Consider the following 15826-nt stretch of genomic DNA (forward strand, 5'->3'; position numbering starts at 1 on the left):
AGATGAAGGATCACTTTCTGAGTTTGAAGATCACATCAGCAATGCATCTGAAAGCGAGTGTTCCGATGACAGTTACGACAGTCCACAGCCCATACAAAATAGTGTAGAGACTTTTCTTTCTAAAAATGGGAATATAGAATGGCAGTTGCATCCACCAGCACAACATGGTCGCCTACCAGCTTCGAACATCATCAAGAGTACCCCAGGAGTTACCAGGTATGCAGTCAGCAGAATATCTGATGTAAAATGTTCATTTGAAGCAGTATTTCACACAGCGCTTCAAAATGAAATAATAGAGATGACAAATATTGAAGGGCAGCGAGTTTATGGTGAACAGTGGACAGATATTGATGGTTCTGTTTTCCATGCATACTTAGGACTCTTACTCCTAGCGGGTGTATATCGATCTCATGGGGAGTCTACAAAAAGTTTGTGGGATAAAGATACTGGGCGAAACATATTTCGAGCAACCATGTCTCATGAAACATTCTGTAAGATATCACGTGTCCTGCGATTTGACAAGAAATCTACTAGAGAGGAAAGACGACGTACTGACAAACTTGCCGCAATTCGTAGTATTTGGGAGAAGTGGGTAGAGGTCCTTCCTCAACTGTATAATCCAGGAGAAAATGTTACTGTTGACGAGCAGTTAGTAGCATTTAGAGGTCGCTGTCCATTCAAGCAGTATATCCCAAGTAAACCGGCAAAATATGGGATCAAAATATGGACCATGTGTGACAGCAAAACTTCATACGTACTGAAAGCCCAAATTTATACAGGAAAGGTGAGTGGAGCGGCACCAGAAAGAAATCAGGGAATGAGGGTGGTATCTGATCTCACTTCTGAGTTACGTGGTCAGAATATCACGTGTGACAACTTTTTTACGTCGTACAATTTGGGGCAGCTGCTTCTGAAAAGGAAATTGACTATGTTGGGAACTATACGGAAAAATAAGCCGGAGCTTCCACACAAAATGACCAACAAGGAGGTACACAGCTCTTCATTTTACTTCACAAATGACACTACTGTGGTTAATTATATTCCTAAGAGACACAAGAATGTTGTACTTATGAGCACTCTCCACCATGATGCGGAAATCAGTGACAGGGCTGATAAGAAGCCAAAAATGATTTTGGACTATAATTCAACCAAAGGTGCTGTAGACACGCTTGATCAGTTATTAGGTACATATACATGCAAACGAAAAAGTAATAGGTGGCCAATGATAGTTTTCTACAATATTCTTGATGTTTCTGCTTATAATGCATACGTTTTGTGGATTTCGGTTGACCCTAATTGGAATGCAAGCAAATTGACTAGAAGGAGAATATTCTTGGAGGAACTTGGAAAGTCACTGATAAAAGAACATATTGCATCAAGAACGCATTTCCCAAGAACAGAAGATTCTTTGAGAATGGTCACAAGCATCCAAAACCCGAATGATGTGGGTGGTGTGTCAGAATCGGTAACAACAAGAAAATCTACAAAACGTGCACGCTGTAAGTTCTGTCCATCAAGTAATGACAATAAAACAAACATGGTGTGTGGAAAATGTAGTAAACATATTTGCAAGAAACATGTAACCTACTTGTGTCCACAGTGCAAGCAGTAAGAAAAGAACTGTAGTATTTTATAAGATGATTGTATTGAAAATTCTGTTGTTTCAAATTTATGTGAATACTTGTGCCTAAACTACAATCAGTAAGAAGAGAGGATTCTAAAGTTGTAGTGCTTTCTATGTTGGAATGTAATAAAAAAACTGTAGTGTGTTCTGTACTGTAGTGTGCTCTAAGATGAATATCTGTAATGACAACTGTCTGTTGTTAGAAAATGTCAATACTTACGTCTAAACTGTCAACAATAAGAATAGAAGTATGGAAAAACTGTAGTGCTTTCTAAGTTGAATGCCTGTAATGGAAACTGTCTGTTGTTTCAAATTTATGTGCATATTTAAATGAAAAATATCCCTCAATAAAGTTGTATGCATTGTTATTATTATTATTATTACCATTATTATTATTATTATTATTATTATTATTATTACTAACAAGGTACTGGAATAGAACAACAATGTCGATAGCTAAAACTGTACCAAAATTTATGTTTCTAAAGCATTTTGATATGTCGGGTCATATTGACCCGAACAGTATATATGTCAAGTAAAAGTGAACAGAACAGCAGGGTTAAAATCAGGTCTACCTCTCATTCTGTATGACTATGATGAATAGGTTTTGTATCCAGTTCTTTTACATAAGTTCTAGTATATATTTCAGTTCATTTATTTACGTAGGTGTAGAAGATGTGAACATGCCCTTTCTTCTAGTTTGTTTTTAATGGACTGTTTTCCCATCTGATGATGCCCCAAAATGATGAAATGGGTTATTGGAATAAATAACCTTTGCACCCCAGGCTGTTTGTCAATCTGAAGTAATTCAAAATAGATGCTTTACCAGCTGACCAGAATGGAATGAAATAAATTCTACATTCATAAAAATTTTTGGAGTTAAAGACCAATTCAAAAATATAAAATTACACAAAAGAGCATATTTAAATATAACAAGTACATACCAGGATACATTCGAGATATTCGCTCAACTAGCCCTTTATCGAATCCTGCTATTATTGCACCACCCACAGGGACAAGGAAATTTTTGTCAGTGCTCTGTACAAACACATCCACTCTTCCTTTCCTGTAAATTGTTTGACAGCGTATTCCAAGTAAGCAATATGTGAAAGCAATGAGCACAGAATCCACAATGAAACAAATAGGGTTAGATATTACTTCATTACTTACCTTGCTGCTTCTTGAATTATATGCATACATCGTGAGCTTTGTAAACCATAAGCGTTATTTATAACATGTGGTATATTGTATCTACTGCATAAAACTGCAACTTGTTCTACAGAATCACTAGCTCTTGGAGCAAAGCAGCTCGTTGTCGTCATGATGCAAGAAATATTTTCTGCTCCTAAGGTTGCTATCTGATGCTCCATTGCTGTTAGATCTGTTCGCAATTCATCACCTGATGTTATGGTTTCAATTATTATGGGCTGTAAACCTATTAACACAAAAATATAAATTCTAATAAATTTAAAAGTTATTTACAGTGCTAATAAAAATCAGAATGCCAAGTTTTTTCAAGAACTTATCACAAATGAGGTATGCTGATCTAAAACATTAAAAGAACAGTTTTCTAATACACAAGGCCTTTAAAAAAATCTGAAAGTAATGTGTACAATTTAAAAGACTGGCTTTACAAACTAATAAATTTATCAACTATTTTGAGTTACTGATGGTTGCCTTCCACTATTTTTATCTTCTGGTGATGTTCAAAAACTCATTTGTACTTAACTGTCAACGAGTAGGTCAATTTTTTTGAAAAAAAATGTAAAGCATAATATATCAAATCAGAAAAACAACTGTAAACTAATACACCACGACATATAGTTCCTTATTAATGCAAACAGATCTGTTTTTTCTTTCTTATCAGACCTTGTTTCAATAAAAATTAAACAGCAAATATTATATTTTCTTGGCATGCCTGATTAATGATGTACTTTCGGGTGTTCAGCTGAGTTTGTATCATGATTTTCGTACAATATTTCACTGACTGGGTCAGTCATCAAAATATTGTGCAAAAATGGCAGTACAAATGACTGAAAAGCTGGAAGTAATCCATTAAACCTACATATTTTTTTAAAAGGAACCTCATTAACTGTTGAGAAAAAAACACTGTAGTCTTTACCCAGCACAGAAAAAGGATTACAGGGAGAGAGATTTCACTCGTGGCTCATGGCATGGTTCAAGTTTTGTCTGCTGATGCAACTTAGACAGCTCACTTGTTACGTGTCTCAACTGAAGCTGTCAGACAGCTCACTTGTTACGTGTCTCAACTGAAGCTGTCAGACAGCTCACTTGTTACGTGTCTCAACTGAAGCTGTCACATACAGGTGATTATGATGAGCGTACATATAGTATAGTGTCATACTTATGGTTGTGGTAGTGTTGGTGGTTGTGAAAGAGAAGGCAATGTGTGAAAAAACAAGGGATAGAGCACCTTGGACGAAATGCAACTTGTAAAAAAGATAAACACAAAACATGTCAGAAATAATGACAAACTGTAAAATAAAGAGGTATAAGATTAAACAAGAGTTAATTTGGGATTAAGCTCATCATGTAAGTTTGCACGTGGTATTTATTCAGCATTAGATATAAAGTGGCTCTCGATATAATCAAATACACTGCATTAAAGCCATTTATCACAGAAGCAAATCATATCTACCACTGAAATTTTCAGATTGCACTGGAAGTTCAACATTTTCATTTTCACAAATACAGATTAGACACAATCTAAACACATATTGTAAATCTCACCTGCCGTTATTATACATTTAAAGCAAGCTTTTTGGTCAATTCTGGACCAAAGAACATATTTGGCATCTGGCCTTTCCTGCTTCAGAGTAAGCATGCACAATACCAAGCTCATTCCAGTGGCCATAGGAACAACAAAACAACCAGCAGTAGTCTTAACACCTGAAACATTAGAATTTGCAGACCAAGTTTAAGCTTTATATTACATAATATTATTGTGTAGTATCATGACATGAAATGAAATATTTCAATTTAATATATAGCTAAAATAATAATTTCTCATATAAAATGCGACTGAGTAGACCATGAGACAAACAAATATGCTATATTAAGAGAAAGAATTTAGTTTCCAGGTGTACGATCTCTGAACTAGAATTGCAGCAACTAAGGGAAAGCTAACAACAGAGTCGATTTTCCCCCCTTCACAAAGGTTCACAGTTGCAGACACTTATAGTGTCATTCCAATAACATTACATAATTAAATTTTACTTTAAAAAGTGATATCCTCTATTATTCTAAAAAGATACCATCACTGTATACTTTGTCTGTACAGATGGTGCTACAATTTGATATCACCACGATAATTCATGTTCAGGGAAGGGACTTACATCCATTTTGCTTTTTGCAAGGAATTCTCTGCTATCTGCATGAAGTAGCATTCCTCAATGACTTAATTTGATGCTGCAAGCAGTCATTAACCCTCCTCTCTTCCCTAACTTCACACATACTCTTTGTTCCTGAATAAGCAACAACCACAACACACAAAGCACATTACAGTTCTAACTGTGTATTCTATCTATTTGGTCTTTCGCTAGTCTTGTGGAACCTTTGTAGATCCTGTAATGTAAGAGATAGACGTAATGACAAAATTAGATACTGAGATGGCTCATGATAAGTGATCAGATAGATCAGTCAGTACAAAATGGCCAAGAAGAGGATATTCACTTTGCTGCAACAGTTCAATTCACCCATGTTTCCACAGAAAAATAACAAAGCAAATATTTTTTACATATATATCTAGCTTCCTTAATTACATGAATATGAAAACAGTTATAACTGCACCATCATCATAAGGATTTATAGTATTTATGCCATAATTTGTTCATGTTTTGCAGTAGACATTATTTTGACCAATAATCATAAAAATGTAATAACTGATTCCAAGAGAGGTGGATACTGCATTCCTTAATTGTGTTGACTGTAAAACATTGCTAAAGTAAATTAAATATTATTTATTGAATTTTTTTAGCTTCTGACTTCAAAGAAGTGTTTAATAGTGACATAACTACAATTTTCAAAATGTTTGTAGAGTTTAAAGTATCACATGGTTGAGGGTAAAAGATCAGTAATTTTACTCTTCTGAAAGAAACATGTGCACAACTGAAAGCATAGAAGACCTTCAAACAACTTCGGCACTACAATGAAATGCGAAAAGTACAGCACGCTAAAGAACTAATTGCGATGTGCAACAAGTATTAATGTACATACAAGAAACAGCATTCCAGCATCATTTGGTAATGCCCACATTCATGCACACTACAGTTATTAATTATTTTTGGAACTGTGGCATGGCAAGATATTTATAATGTCCAAGTCAACTGTAATTATCATCATAGGTCATGAGAGGTTCTGTATTACAGCATACATCACATTGAAATGTGGCCTTAATTTTGAATGTTCTGCACATTTCCTCAACCACTAACTGTCTGCAGCCAACAAGATTTAGTCTCCTTACGGGCTGTTTGCCATGTGTAATACTGGTAAGCAATAAGTGCTCTCCTCCTGACTGTGACATGAACATAACTCACTGCTGCTTAAATTTTACTCATTCTGGTCCACATCAGAAAATGTAACTATCTGATACCTCTAAACTTTGAGAACCAGACCTGCAGTGACATGCCGCAAATTCATAAGGTGTGTGCCGACAGCTTTAAGATACGGACCTGGCCAGCTTTAACTCACGTCACACGTCTACCACTGCACGGGGGTTATCAGACTGTTATTTTGAGCCATCTGGGCTATGTATCTATTATAATTTGTTTTTTTACACTGAATAAAGTTTGTTTTTGTCAGATATCGTGTGTTGGTCTCTTTCAGATTAAACGCAATGGCAATGAATAGGGTCATAATTTCATGTGTTTTTCAGTAGTGCAGTTGAATTTAGCATTTTGTCTTGGCATGAAGTCTCTGATTCAAATGTTGATGCAGCAACAGAAGGACCCTCATCACATTCATAAAACAGGTTTGCCAGTATAGCTCTCCAAAAATTCATCTGCAGTTCCATTTCCTCCTCAGTTCCCACTGTTCAACAAGGGGGCAGAAGATTGGGAGGTATACAAAACCACTCACAGCAGCATTTTCACACCTTCCACATTATGGATGCACACATATCTGATGCACTGTTTTTGTGATAGATTCCTCCCATCTTGTGCCAGATGTTGCAGCAACCTTCCTTGTCGTCATTTGACACCTTCATTGTTGTTTTCCTATTATCGCCACCGCACACGTATGGCCACTAAGGTCGAATTTTACCAGAGCAAGAAGCAGCACCATCAGTCTCAGCATGCCCGGGCAATGTCCCTCCACAACCTTAGTCTCAAGTGCCATTTTGTCACGGACAAGCCAAAATAGTCATAAACAGATGTCATGGTTTGCAATGTTATCATCCGCTCCACCCAAGATAAAGAAGTCCTTCCCTCACACAAGGTCTCACAAGCTGCCGGTCAGCAACTGGAAGCCCAGTTTGATGTCACAGTGGTACAGAGTTGTCCAGAGGTGTCTGGGAAGGACGACATTGTGGCAATGCAAACTGGTTGATCCAGTGGCTCCCCCCACAGCACACACACTGTGTTCCTGCCACTGTTCTCTGTTAGCACCATGTTACTCCAAACAAGACAGTTTACAGTGTCCCCAATGTTGAGACTACCTGCCATAAATGTTGGCAAAAAGGCCACATTGTGGTAGTCTGCCATGCAACTGCACAGAATGCAGAATTAGAGACGATGGATATGGATATTCAGGAACTGTCATTGTCAGGGACAGTTTCATTGAGATTTTACTTCTCTCTTGGCAGCTGTTCCTGCAGGTAGACATCGGTGTACCAGTTTCCCTGCTTAATGCCCAAACTCATTCAGACCTCAGCTCTCTATAGTCGTCAGACACCTCAGGGAATATGGTAAACAGCAAATCCCCTTGCTTGGCCAATTCATGGTGGAATTCACCTGTAAATCCAGTGACTCGACCCATTACTTTTATTGTTGTTCACAATGCTAGTTCAGCAAACCTCCTTCGATTTGACGCCTTTGGCTTTTCAGTCATGCACACTATACAGTGATCCGAATTTCAGATATCTTTGCGGAAGGCCTGGGCTGCACTACAGACTTACAGGCCACATAACCTAGAAACAGTTGGCTCACCCTAGATTTTTTTCATGCTAGGCAGATCCCCTGGCTCTCCACTTCCAAGTCAACCGGGAGCTGAACAGGCTCACCTCTCTTGGAGTTGTGATCATTTCCTCTAATGAGGAAACCCTCTGACAAATTGCACCTTTGCGGTTATTTTAAGGCCATAGTGAATTCACAGTCCTTGGTCAACACATACCCACTGCCATGTCTTGATGAACTGTTCACACGCTTAGCTTCTCCAAACTTGATCTTTTCAAAGTGTATCTCTAGTTACCCCTCGATGATGAATCAAAGCACATATCATGGTCATTAATGTGCCATTCAGCCTTTATCAATACCATCTGTTGCTCTTTAGGGTGGCATGTGCCCCCGCAATTTTTCAGTGCTATTTGGACCAGGTCGCGTCCAATATTCCCCACTGCATCAACTACCTGGATGACAACATCATTACTGGGTGAACAACAAGTGAGCACCTGCACAATCTCCGATCCCACTTTCAAAAACTCCTGACATATGTCTGTGTTGCAATTTCCAAAAGTCCAATTTTTTCCAACCCTTTCTTGATTATCTGGCCATCAGTTTGAGGCAGGGCGTCTGACTCAAGGATAGTCTTGTCAGCACCATTATGGACTGCACATCCCACATCATTGTGTGAACTGCAGGCTTTTTCTTTTTTAGGTAAAATTGCCTATTACCACCAGTTCATTCTCAGGATGTCCACCAACATGCACCCACTGCATCTCCTATTAAACGGTGCTCCCTTTGTCTGCTCTTCAGTGTGCAGCCAGGCCTTCACCACACTAAACGAATGGCTCTGCTCAGCACCGAGTCTACCTATCTTTGACCCCAACAAACCATTGGTTCTGGCTGTGAATGCCTCACAGCATGGCACAGTGATGGTCCTCATCCATCAGAGTGCTCGGAGCAGCCACCGGCGTTTGCATCCAAAGCTCTCAGTCCAGCACGGGTCCAGTACTCTCAAATCAACAAGGAGTCTCTGGCCATTGTGTATACAATCACCAATTTTTTTGTATGGCACCAAATTCCAACTTACTATGCACCACAAGCCCTTAATCTCATTATTTAGTCTGTCTGCCCAGATCCCCAAGAAGGCAGCTCACAGGTTGAAGAGGTGGGCCTTGATCCTCTCCAAGTACAAGTGTGACATTCATTTTCACCCCACAGGGTGTCATGCCAACATGGATGTCTTATCCTTGCACAGTTGGTTCAGACCCCAATTTCAATAGTGAGGAGCTCTTGTGTTTTCTTTTGCATGTCTCCTCTCACCAAGCAGTAGAAGATTTTCCAATCACTGGTGCTGGAGTCACCAAGACAACAGCAGCTGACCCATTCCTCAGGCAGGTAATCCCTCTCATCCAGCAGGGTTGGTAATTGTCATCCATGGCACTTATCAGACCGGCTTTGCAACTATTCGGTCTTGCACCCTCATCTCTCGGTCTCAGATGGGGTCCTCCTCATCTCCACGGACAACATAATTCCCCGGGTGGTCACTCCTGGGAATTTGCAATGGAAAGTTTTACAGCATTTATATATGAGGCACTGGGGTGCTTCCCGTATTAAAAGCCTTGGCTTGCAGATAGGTTTACATGCTCGGCATTGACAGAGAACTGGAACACTTGGTTGTTGTGTATCCTCAGTGTGCTAGTCAAAAGACAGCTTGCAGGTCATCGTTTCTCCATGGTCTACAGCAGCCCAGCCCTAGGGATGCATTCATGTTGATTTTGTGGGTCCATTTCTGAACATGTTGTGGCTAACTGCCACTGACACATTTTTGCATTTTACATAAGTGATCTGGTGCAAGGATTTTTTAAAGTGTAGGTTAGAACCATAACGTACTTCTGATTTGTGGATGCACTCTATAATATATCTGTCCAAAAAGCAGCTACTAAGTGTAAAGGAATAGCAGCATTTTTTCCCTCTAAGTTGTATTTCCATTGTTTACTAAGTATTTAAATTTAGACTGTGCAAACACACACACACACACACACACACACACACACACACACACACACAGTGTGCAATACCTCGCGTGATGCATCACTGGCAAGTAAACTTGGACCATGCATGGAAAGAAATGCTACAGTATAGCACAAAAGGTAACTGAAAGGAATATGCAGTGTTTTCTCACCTCTCGACTAAGAACAGTAAGTAAGGCATCCAGGAACATTGTTGAACATGATCATTTTGGTGGTCTAGCTGTTATGCTGTGAGGAGGCATAATGTTGCATGGGCACCCTGACCTACAAAGCTTTGAACATGGTACACTCACTGGATAATGTTATTGTGACACTGTGCTCCTTCCTCATCTTTTCAGGGCTGCATTCGACCTAGACTTCATTTTTATCAATGGCAATGCATGGCCACATCAAACTGCACAGGTGGAGGAGTTTTTAAAACAAGAGGATATTCAGCGGATGGACTGACTTGCCTGTTCCCCCAATTTAAATCTCATCAGGCACGAGTGAGATGCATTGGAGTCATGTATGGCAACATTTCTGAATGCACCAACGACCATCCAGCAATGGTGAACTGCACTGGAGGATGAATGGTACACCTCACCACAAAAACTCCTTACCAACCTTGTGCCCTGCATGGGAGCACATTGCAGAGCAAGCACTGCCCTATTAAGCACCATGTCCCACCTTTTGTAATATCCAGGGGACCATTAAAAATAGCAGTGACTTCAGTGTAATTATTGTACTTATATAGAAGTGTTGTTTCTGTTCATCTAACTGCGTATTTCTTTTAGTTACCTTCTATACTATACTGCAGCAGTTCTTTTTATGTAAGATCCAAGTTTCATCGAGCTACATTACCTGGCAACGCCAAACCATGTGAAAGTTACTCTCATCCTTAAGTTTCGCATACCAGTTTAACATAATGTAGCAGAGTGCTATTTTTTCTGTTAATATAGTGTACAGAAATAATTTTTAACTGCTGAATCTATTTCTGTTAATGTGTATCTCAATTTGTCCCACATGGTTATCTTTTATAATGGGATCTTTGGAATGGGGTGGATTTATGAACTAATTAATTAATAAAACTAGCACTGCATAATGAATTGAACCAAATGTTGAAGCTTCAGTTTTGTCTCGTTATTTGGATAGTAACTCAGATTATCTGAGCAATACTGCAATTTGAATAGCAAAGAAATTCCTTTGATGGATTATTCATGACATTGGTCATTTAAATATTCAGGACAACCAATGTTTGATACGTGCTGACTTTGATGCATTACGTAATGACATTGTGGTGTGTATTTTTGGTGTAGTATTTTAAGGTTGGTATATGAGAAGAGGGCTTCTATAACAGGTGTGATGCTTGAGACAGCATTCTCTGATGAAAAATTCCAATTTCACAAAAAAATGTGAGGAATGCTGCTATTTGTAGGAGGTCATTTAATGAGTTAGGGTGCAATGGATCTAACTGTCAAATATAGGAATTGTATCTTGGTGCAAACCACGGTTGATATGCTGAGCACCATAAGTTACTCCAGAAGTATGTTGTATTGGTGGAGAGTCACCATTGTAGCAAGGAAATAAAACTGGTAACGGTTGTCCCTTCCTGAAAATGCTACACTTTTATATGGTGCTGTGGGAAGACAACTTGTCAAGATTTATTCAGTGCAAAACCTGGTTTGAAAAATAGATGAAGGTCTTACTGGCCGAAAGCATATTTGTGACAGTCTTCTTGTTGTGCTTATCTGCGACTCAGCATCTCCGCTATATGGTGAGTAGCAATTTTCCTTTTCACAAACTTATGAGTCTACTTTGGAAAAAGTTAAGTACGGAAAAGGGAAGAAAGTTGAGAGTACTGCGATGTGTAGAACTGTTGAATCAGAGAATTATGGTTCCAATGATATTTTCAGAGTATTTGAAGAGAGAATGAAGACGGTGCTTGTGGGGTTCACACCAGAGTTGAATTTTTTTGCTTTTTACAGGGATTTGGGGAAAAGGGTTATAATCAACTTTAAATGATAGAATGGAATTTGGAAATGAGACTGCATCGCATACTAATACAATAGAGTGGCTGGGGGGGGGGGGGGGGGGGGGGTGTTTCGAGTGAGGGTAGTGAGCATCCATTAAATAAAAGAAAGAAAGAAAAGACGGGGCAGAAAAGGTTTAGGAGAGACTTTTAATTTAAAAAAAAAAGGAGAGACGTTTTCAAAAGACCTTTGATTTGCAGTAACATATACACTGCATATTTTCGTATTACGAAAGTATAAATTCGAATTGCACCAAACACAGTGTGTTAGTTTCCGGAGCGTTAAAACCGAGGTTGCGATGTCCTTTTGTAAGCGAGTCATGTCTCAAGCCACGAGATCTCGCCAGCCGATGACAGCAGTTATTCAGAGCTTAGGACACGTGTTATAGTCAGCCAATAGCAAGATCACTGGTTACATAGCGCGAACACACAAGAGGAAAAGTTAATGGTTTACATTAATGTAAACAGTACCATATATCTACAAGAAAAGCTAAGCTTTCACATATAATATTGGTCTCTAAGATTAACACGCTACAACAGAAGCTAAGCTTTCACATGTAATATTGATCTTTTTTTGCGTGTGTTATGCTTTAAGATACGTCACACAAATGTGCCAGTAAATTTAAAATTATGACGTAAATGTCTCAGCTCGAAATTCTTGTAAGTTGCTGGTTCTCAAACTGTTCAGTTTCGAACGCTCTGTGATTTAGATATCCATCCCACTTTCTCAAATGTAACATATTTCATCTTGCGTAAAAAGAAATTTACTTTAAAAGTAACACTTTTCTAACCACCGTTCGCAGTACTATCCGGAGGCTGTTAAAAATAGGTTCGATTTACCAGTTGCCGGAGAGCGCCAGAAAACAGGCATTATTGTGCGTGTGCAACTGCAGCGTGGTGTAGGAAGCCCGCATGTTCGTGTGCATAAAGCACAAAGAGAGCTTACATTACACCATAAAAGAAACAGGGCATCAGAGGATACTCCAAAGAGCATTAGAATTTCGTAAACCATACTAAAATGCATAATTCGGCTTGCAAGTGCAAATTGGCTTTTTCCAGATTCACAATGAAGTAGGTCCCATCTTATATTAAGCTTTTCAGTGTGGTTTTTTGGGATGTAAATTTTCTTGGAGTACCAGTACTCTACGATCTCATTTTTGGTTCTTTATTATGGCATAATGCCATACATGGCAGAAGATGATAATGTACACTTGAAATTCAGCGAACAGTTGGAACTAGCCAATACTGTAAAATGAAACACTTCGTTTCAAATAAAATGATTGCCTCGGCGGAAAGATTAATAAAGCCAAATTTCTTTAGCAAACTTGCAAAAATAACTTCACTGTTCTGCGAGGCAATTAATGCTTGACTGCTACTAACTTTGAAATAAAATAAAATCAGAAAACTGAAATTAATAATATATTTTTGCCCTCCATAATTATTTGAATATATTTTAATTCACTTGATAGCTTCCGGCCACAGAAATCCGTTTAGTTTTCATTCGACGTGGGAGCTGTACACGAAGAGAAGCAGCGAAATCACTTAACGTAAACACGGGTCACGTGGAGACTAACCCCCTCCCCTCTGCAACTCAGACAACTCTGTGCAAGCATGAATCTGGCAGCTAGGGCGCGCGAGCAAAATTTTTCTCGTTTGCATCTGGCTGTTTGCTGCTACTACCGATACAGCTAACAGCCAAACTTCAAGTAGCGGGAAGCAGGAGAAGGTACTGCTTATACGCAAGTCAAATGCGCATGCGCAACAGACCGCTGGCAACTGGTCAAACAAACCTAATGTGAACAGTTGTGATGTCATGCTCATAACAAGCAGTTTATTGTTACGAAGAATTACAGTCTGCGCCCTACGGCCTTTAACATATTTTTGCTATTTGCAGATGCTTGTGTGTGCACGGTGTTTTGTTGTTGTAAATTGCACATTTCCTTTGCCACTGAAGTTTTATTTTTTTCCCTCTCGTTTATATTTTATTGCTGCAGTATCATTCTCCAGTAGCAGGATACAATAACATTCTTTGCTAGAGATCAATTCTGCAGTCAAAATCACAAAAATTTAACTGAAAGCTAAAACAATGAAAAATTCCCGGAATTCCGAAAAATTCCCGCGTTTTTCCCGGTTTTCTCCCGGATGAAAAAATTCCCGGGTTTTTCCCGGATTTCCCGGTTGCCCCGGGTCGTATACACGCTGTTCTTACAAAACACCTGAGGACCCTACCTTACAATACTTCTCAGGTGTGTGGAACCCATATGAAATAGGACTACAAAGGGGATATTTAACATATACAAAGAAGGGCACCACAAATAGCAACAGGTTTGTCTCGCTCATGGGGAGCATCATAAAAATGTCGAAAAATCTAAACTGGCAGACACTTTATAACAGAAGTAAATTATCCTGCAAAAACCTTCTGACAAAGTTTCAAAAATGAATACTAACTGAAGAATGTAGAAATATATTTCAGCCCTCAACATAGCGCTCCATAGCAATTGTCAATACAAGAGTAAGCTAATTACAATGTGCACAGAGACTTTTAAACAGTCATTCTTCCTATATTATATGTGCGAATGGAGAACAAGAAACCCCAAAGTGGTACCCTTTACCATGCACTTCACAGTGATTTACAGAGTATATAAACGTTTGTGAATACTGTTTATTCATAGCTGGTGAGTTCTGCATAACAGTTTATCCTGATTGTCAACATCATCACAGAAAGAAATAAAGCTAAGATTCAACAAGGATGAGAATGGAAATTGGTCATTTTCTAAAAAAGAAAGAAGCAATCCTGGCAGTCACCTGATATGCTTTTTTATAACTGAAGAATATAATGCATGCAAAAATCCAGGAAAGGTTTTTATCCAGGAGTGAACTTCAAATGGATGGTGATGGTGGTGACAACTTCCTAACATGAGTACAGTACCTTAACCATTTCCACCTTAATCAGTTCTGTTGACAGACATTATACTGACATAAAGAAGAACAGTAGCCATTTATTAAAGGTTATCTTAGTTTATATTGCACAAGACTGATCTGACATAACAGGTACAAAAAAATCATTTGCACTGTGCAAAAGAGGTTGGACATAACATCATCGTTAACAAGCAGAGAAACCGTTATCACAGATAAAAGATTAAGTCTGAAATTTTTCAGTTTGTATTTCTTATATTAAACAAAAATTGCGATCTTAGAGACCAAACATGTTTAAACATAAAAGGGAACTTTCAAAAATCTGTCATACACTCAAAACAAACACATGAGTGATTACTTCTTGTACATTAGGACAATCACAATACAAAATCATGTAACAGCAAATAATTAAGCTTTAACAAATAAAATAAAATAAAAGCTGTCACTTAAAAGAAACATTATGCAGATGTTTAAAAGGAAAACTTCATTCTTCAGCAGATAATATTACCCATATAACGGATCACATCCAGGACAAGAGAATTTGTGAGCTTGTTCATGAGACTGGAACCAGCAGCTTTTGGCTGTACTTCCCCCAGGTCCCCAGAACGCCCAATGCCATGACCCAATCGATAATGTCTTCTTGCCACAAGTGCTGAAAGAAATCAAGTACTGAATATGAACATCTGCAGTGTGTAAACTTAGCATACTACACTTCAAGAATAATATGACATATAGCAACAGCATAAACCATAAATGAGGTTTCCCTGCTACATACATTCATCAGTTTCATTCAGTTTGCTAATTTGATGTAACACAAATGAATGATGAAAATGAATGAGCAGAGGGGAACAATGTTTTTAAATTGAGACTGTCTAAATCAAAAGCTCATTATACTTGAAATCTGAAACTCTCACCAATAAATGTCCATATCGTCTATATTATTACCTGCATATTCCCATCCAAAAGTCACAAAAAACAATAGGAAATGATGGTACCACACCCAATAAAAAAAACCATTCATCTAAAGAAATATGTTAGATGAAGAAAATTCATCCAAATAGCTACTTCATGTTTGTAAACATCAGGTTCCAATACACTTTTTTACCCTATGAAGTTTGTTGCTCTCTTT

At 38.4% G+C, this 15826-nt stretch overlaps 1 protein-coding gene across 1 annotated transcript in view; it reads right to left on the bottom strand.

Annotated features, from left to right (window-relative positions):
• LOC126175637 (O-phosphoseryl-tRNA(Sec) selenium transferase) overlaps positions 1-15826 on the bottom strand; it is a 102701-nt gene that overhangs the window by 67494 nt on the left and 19381 nt on the right. The window contains exons 4-7 of the mRNA XM_049922527.1: positions 15206-15349; positions 4376-4534; positions 2795-3059; positions 2569-2690 (exon numbers count right to left, since the gene is read on the bottom strand). Of these exons, the coding sequence (XP_049778484.1) occupies positions 2569-2690; positions 2795-3059; positions 4376-4534; positions 15206-15349 (690 nt within the window). The remainder of the gene's footprint in view (positions 1-2568; positions 2691-2794; positions 3060-4375; positions 4535-15205; positions 15350-15826) is intronic.

Source organism: Schistocerca cancellata, chromosome 3 (assembly GCF_023864275.1).
Source record: "Schistocerca cancellata isolate TAMUIC-IGC-003103 chromosome 3, iqSchCanc2.1, whole genome shotgun sequence".
In the NCBI taxonomy this organism is placed as follows: domain Eukaryota; kingdom Metazoa; phylum Arthropoda; class Insecta; order Orthoptera; family Acrididae; genus Schistocerca; species Schistocerca cancellata.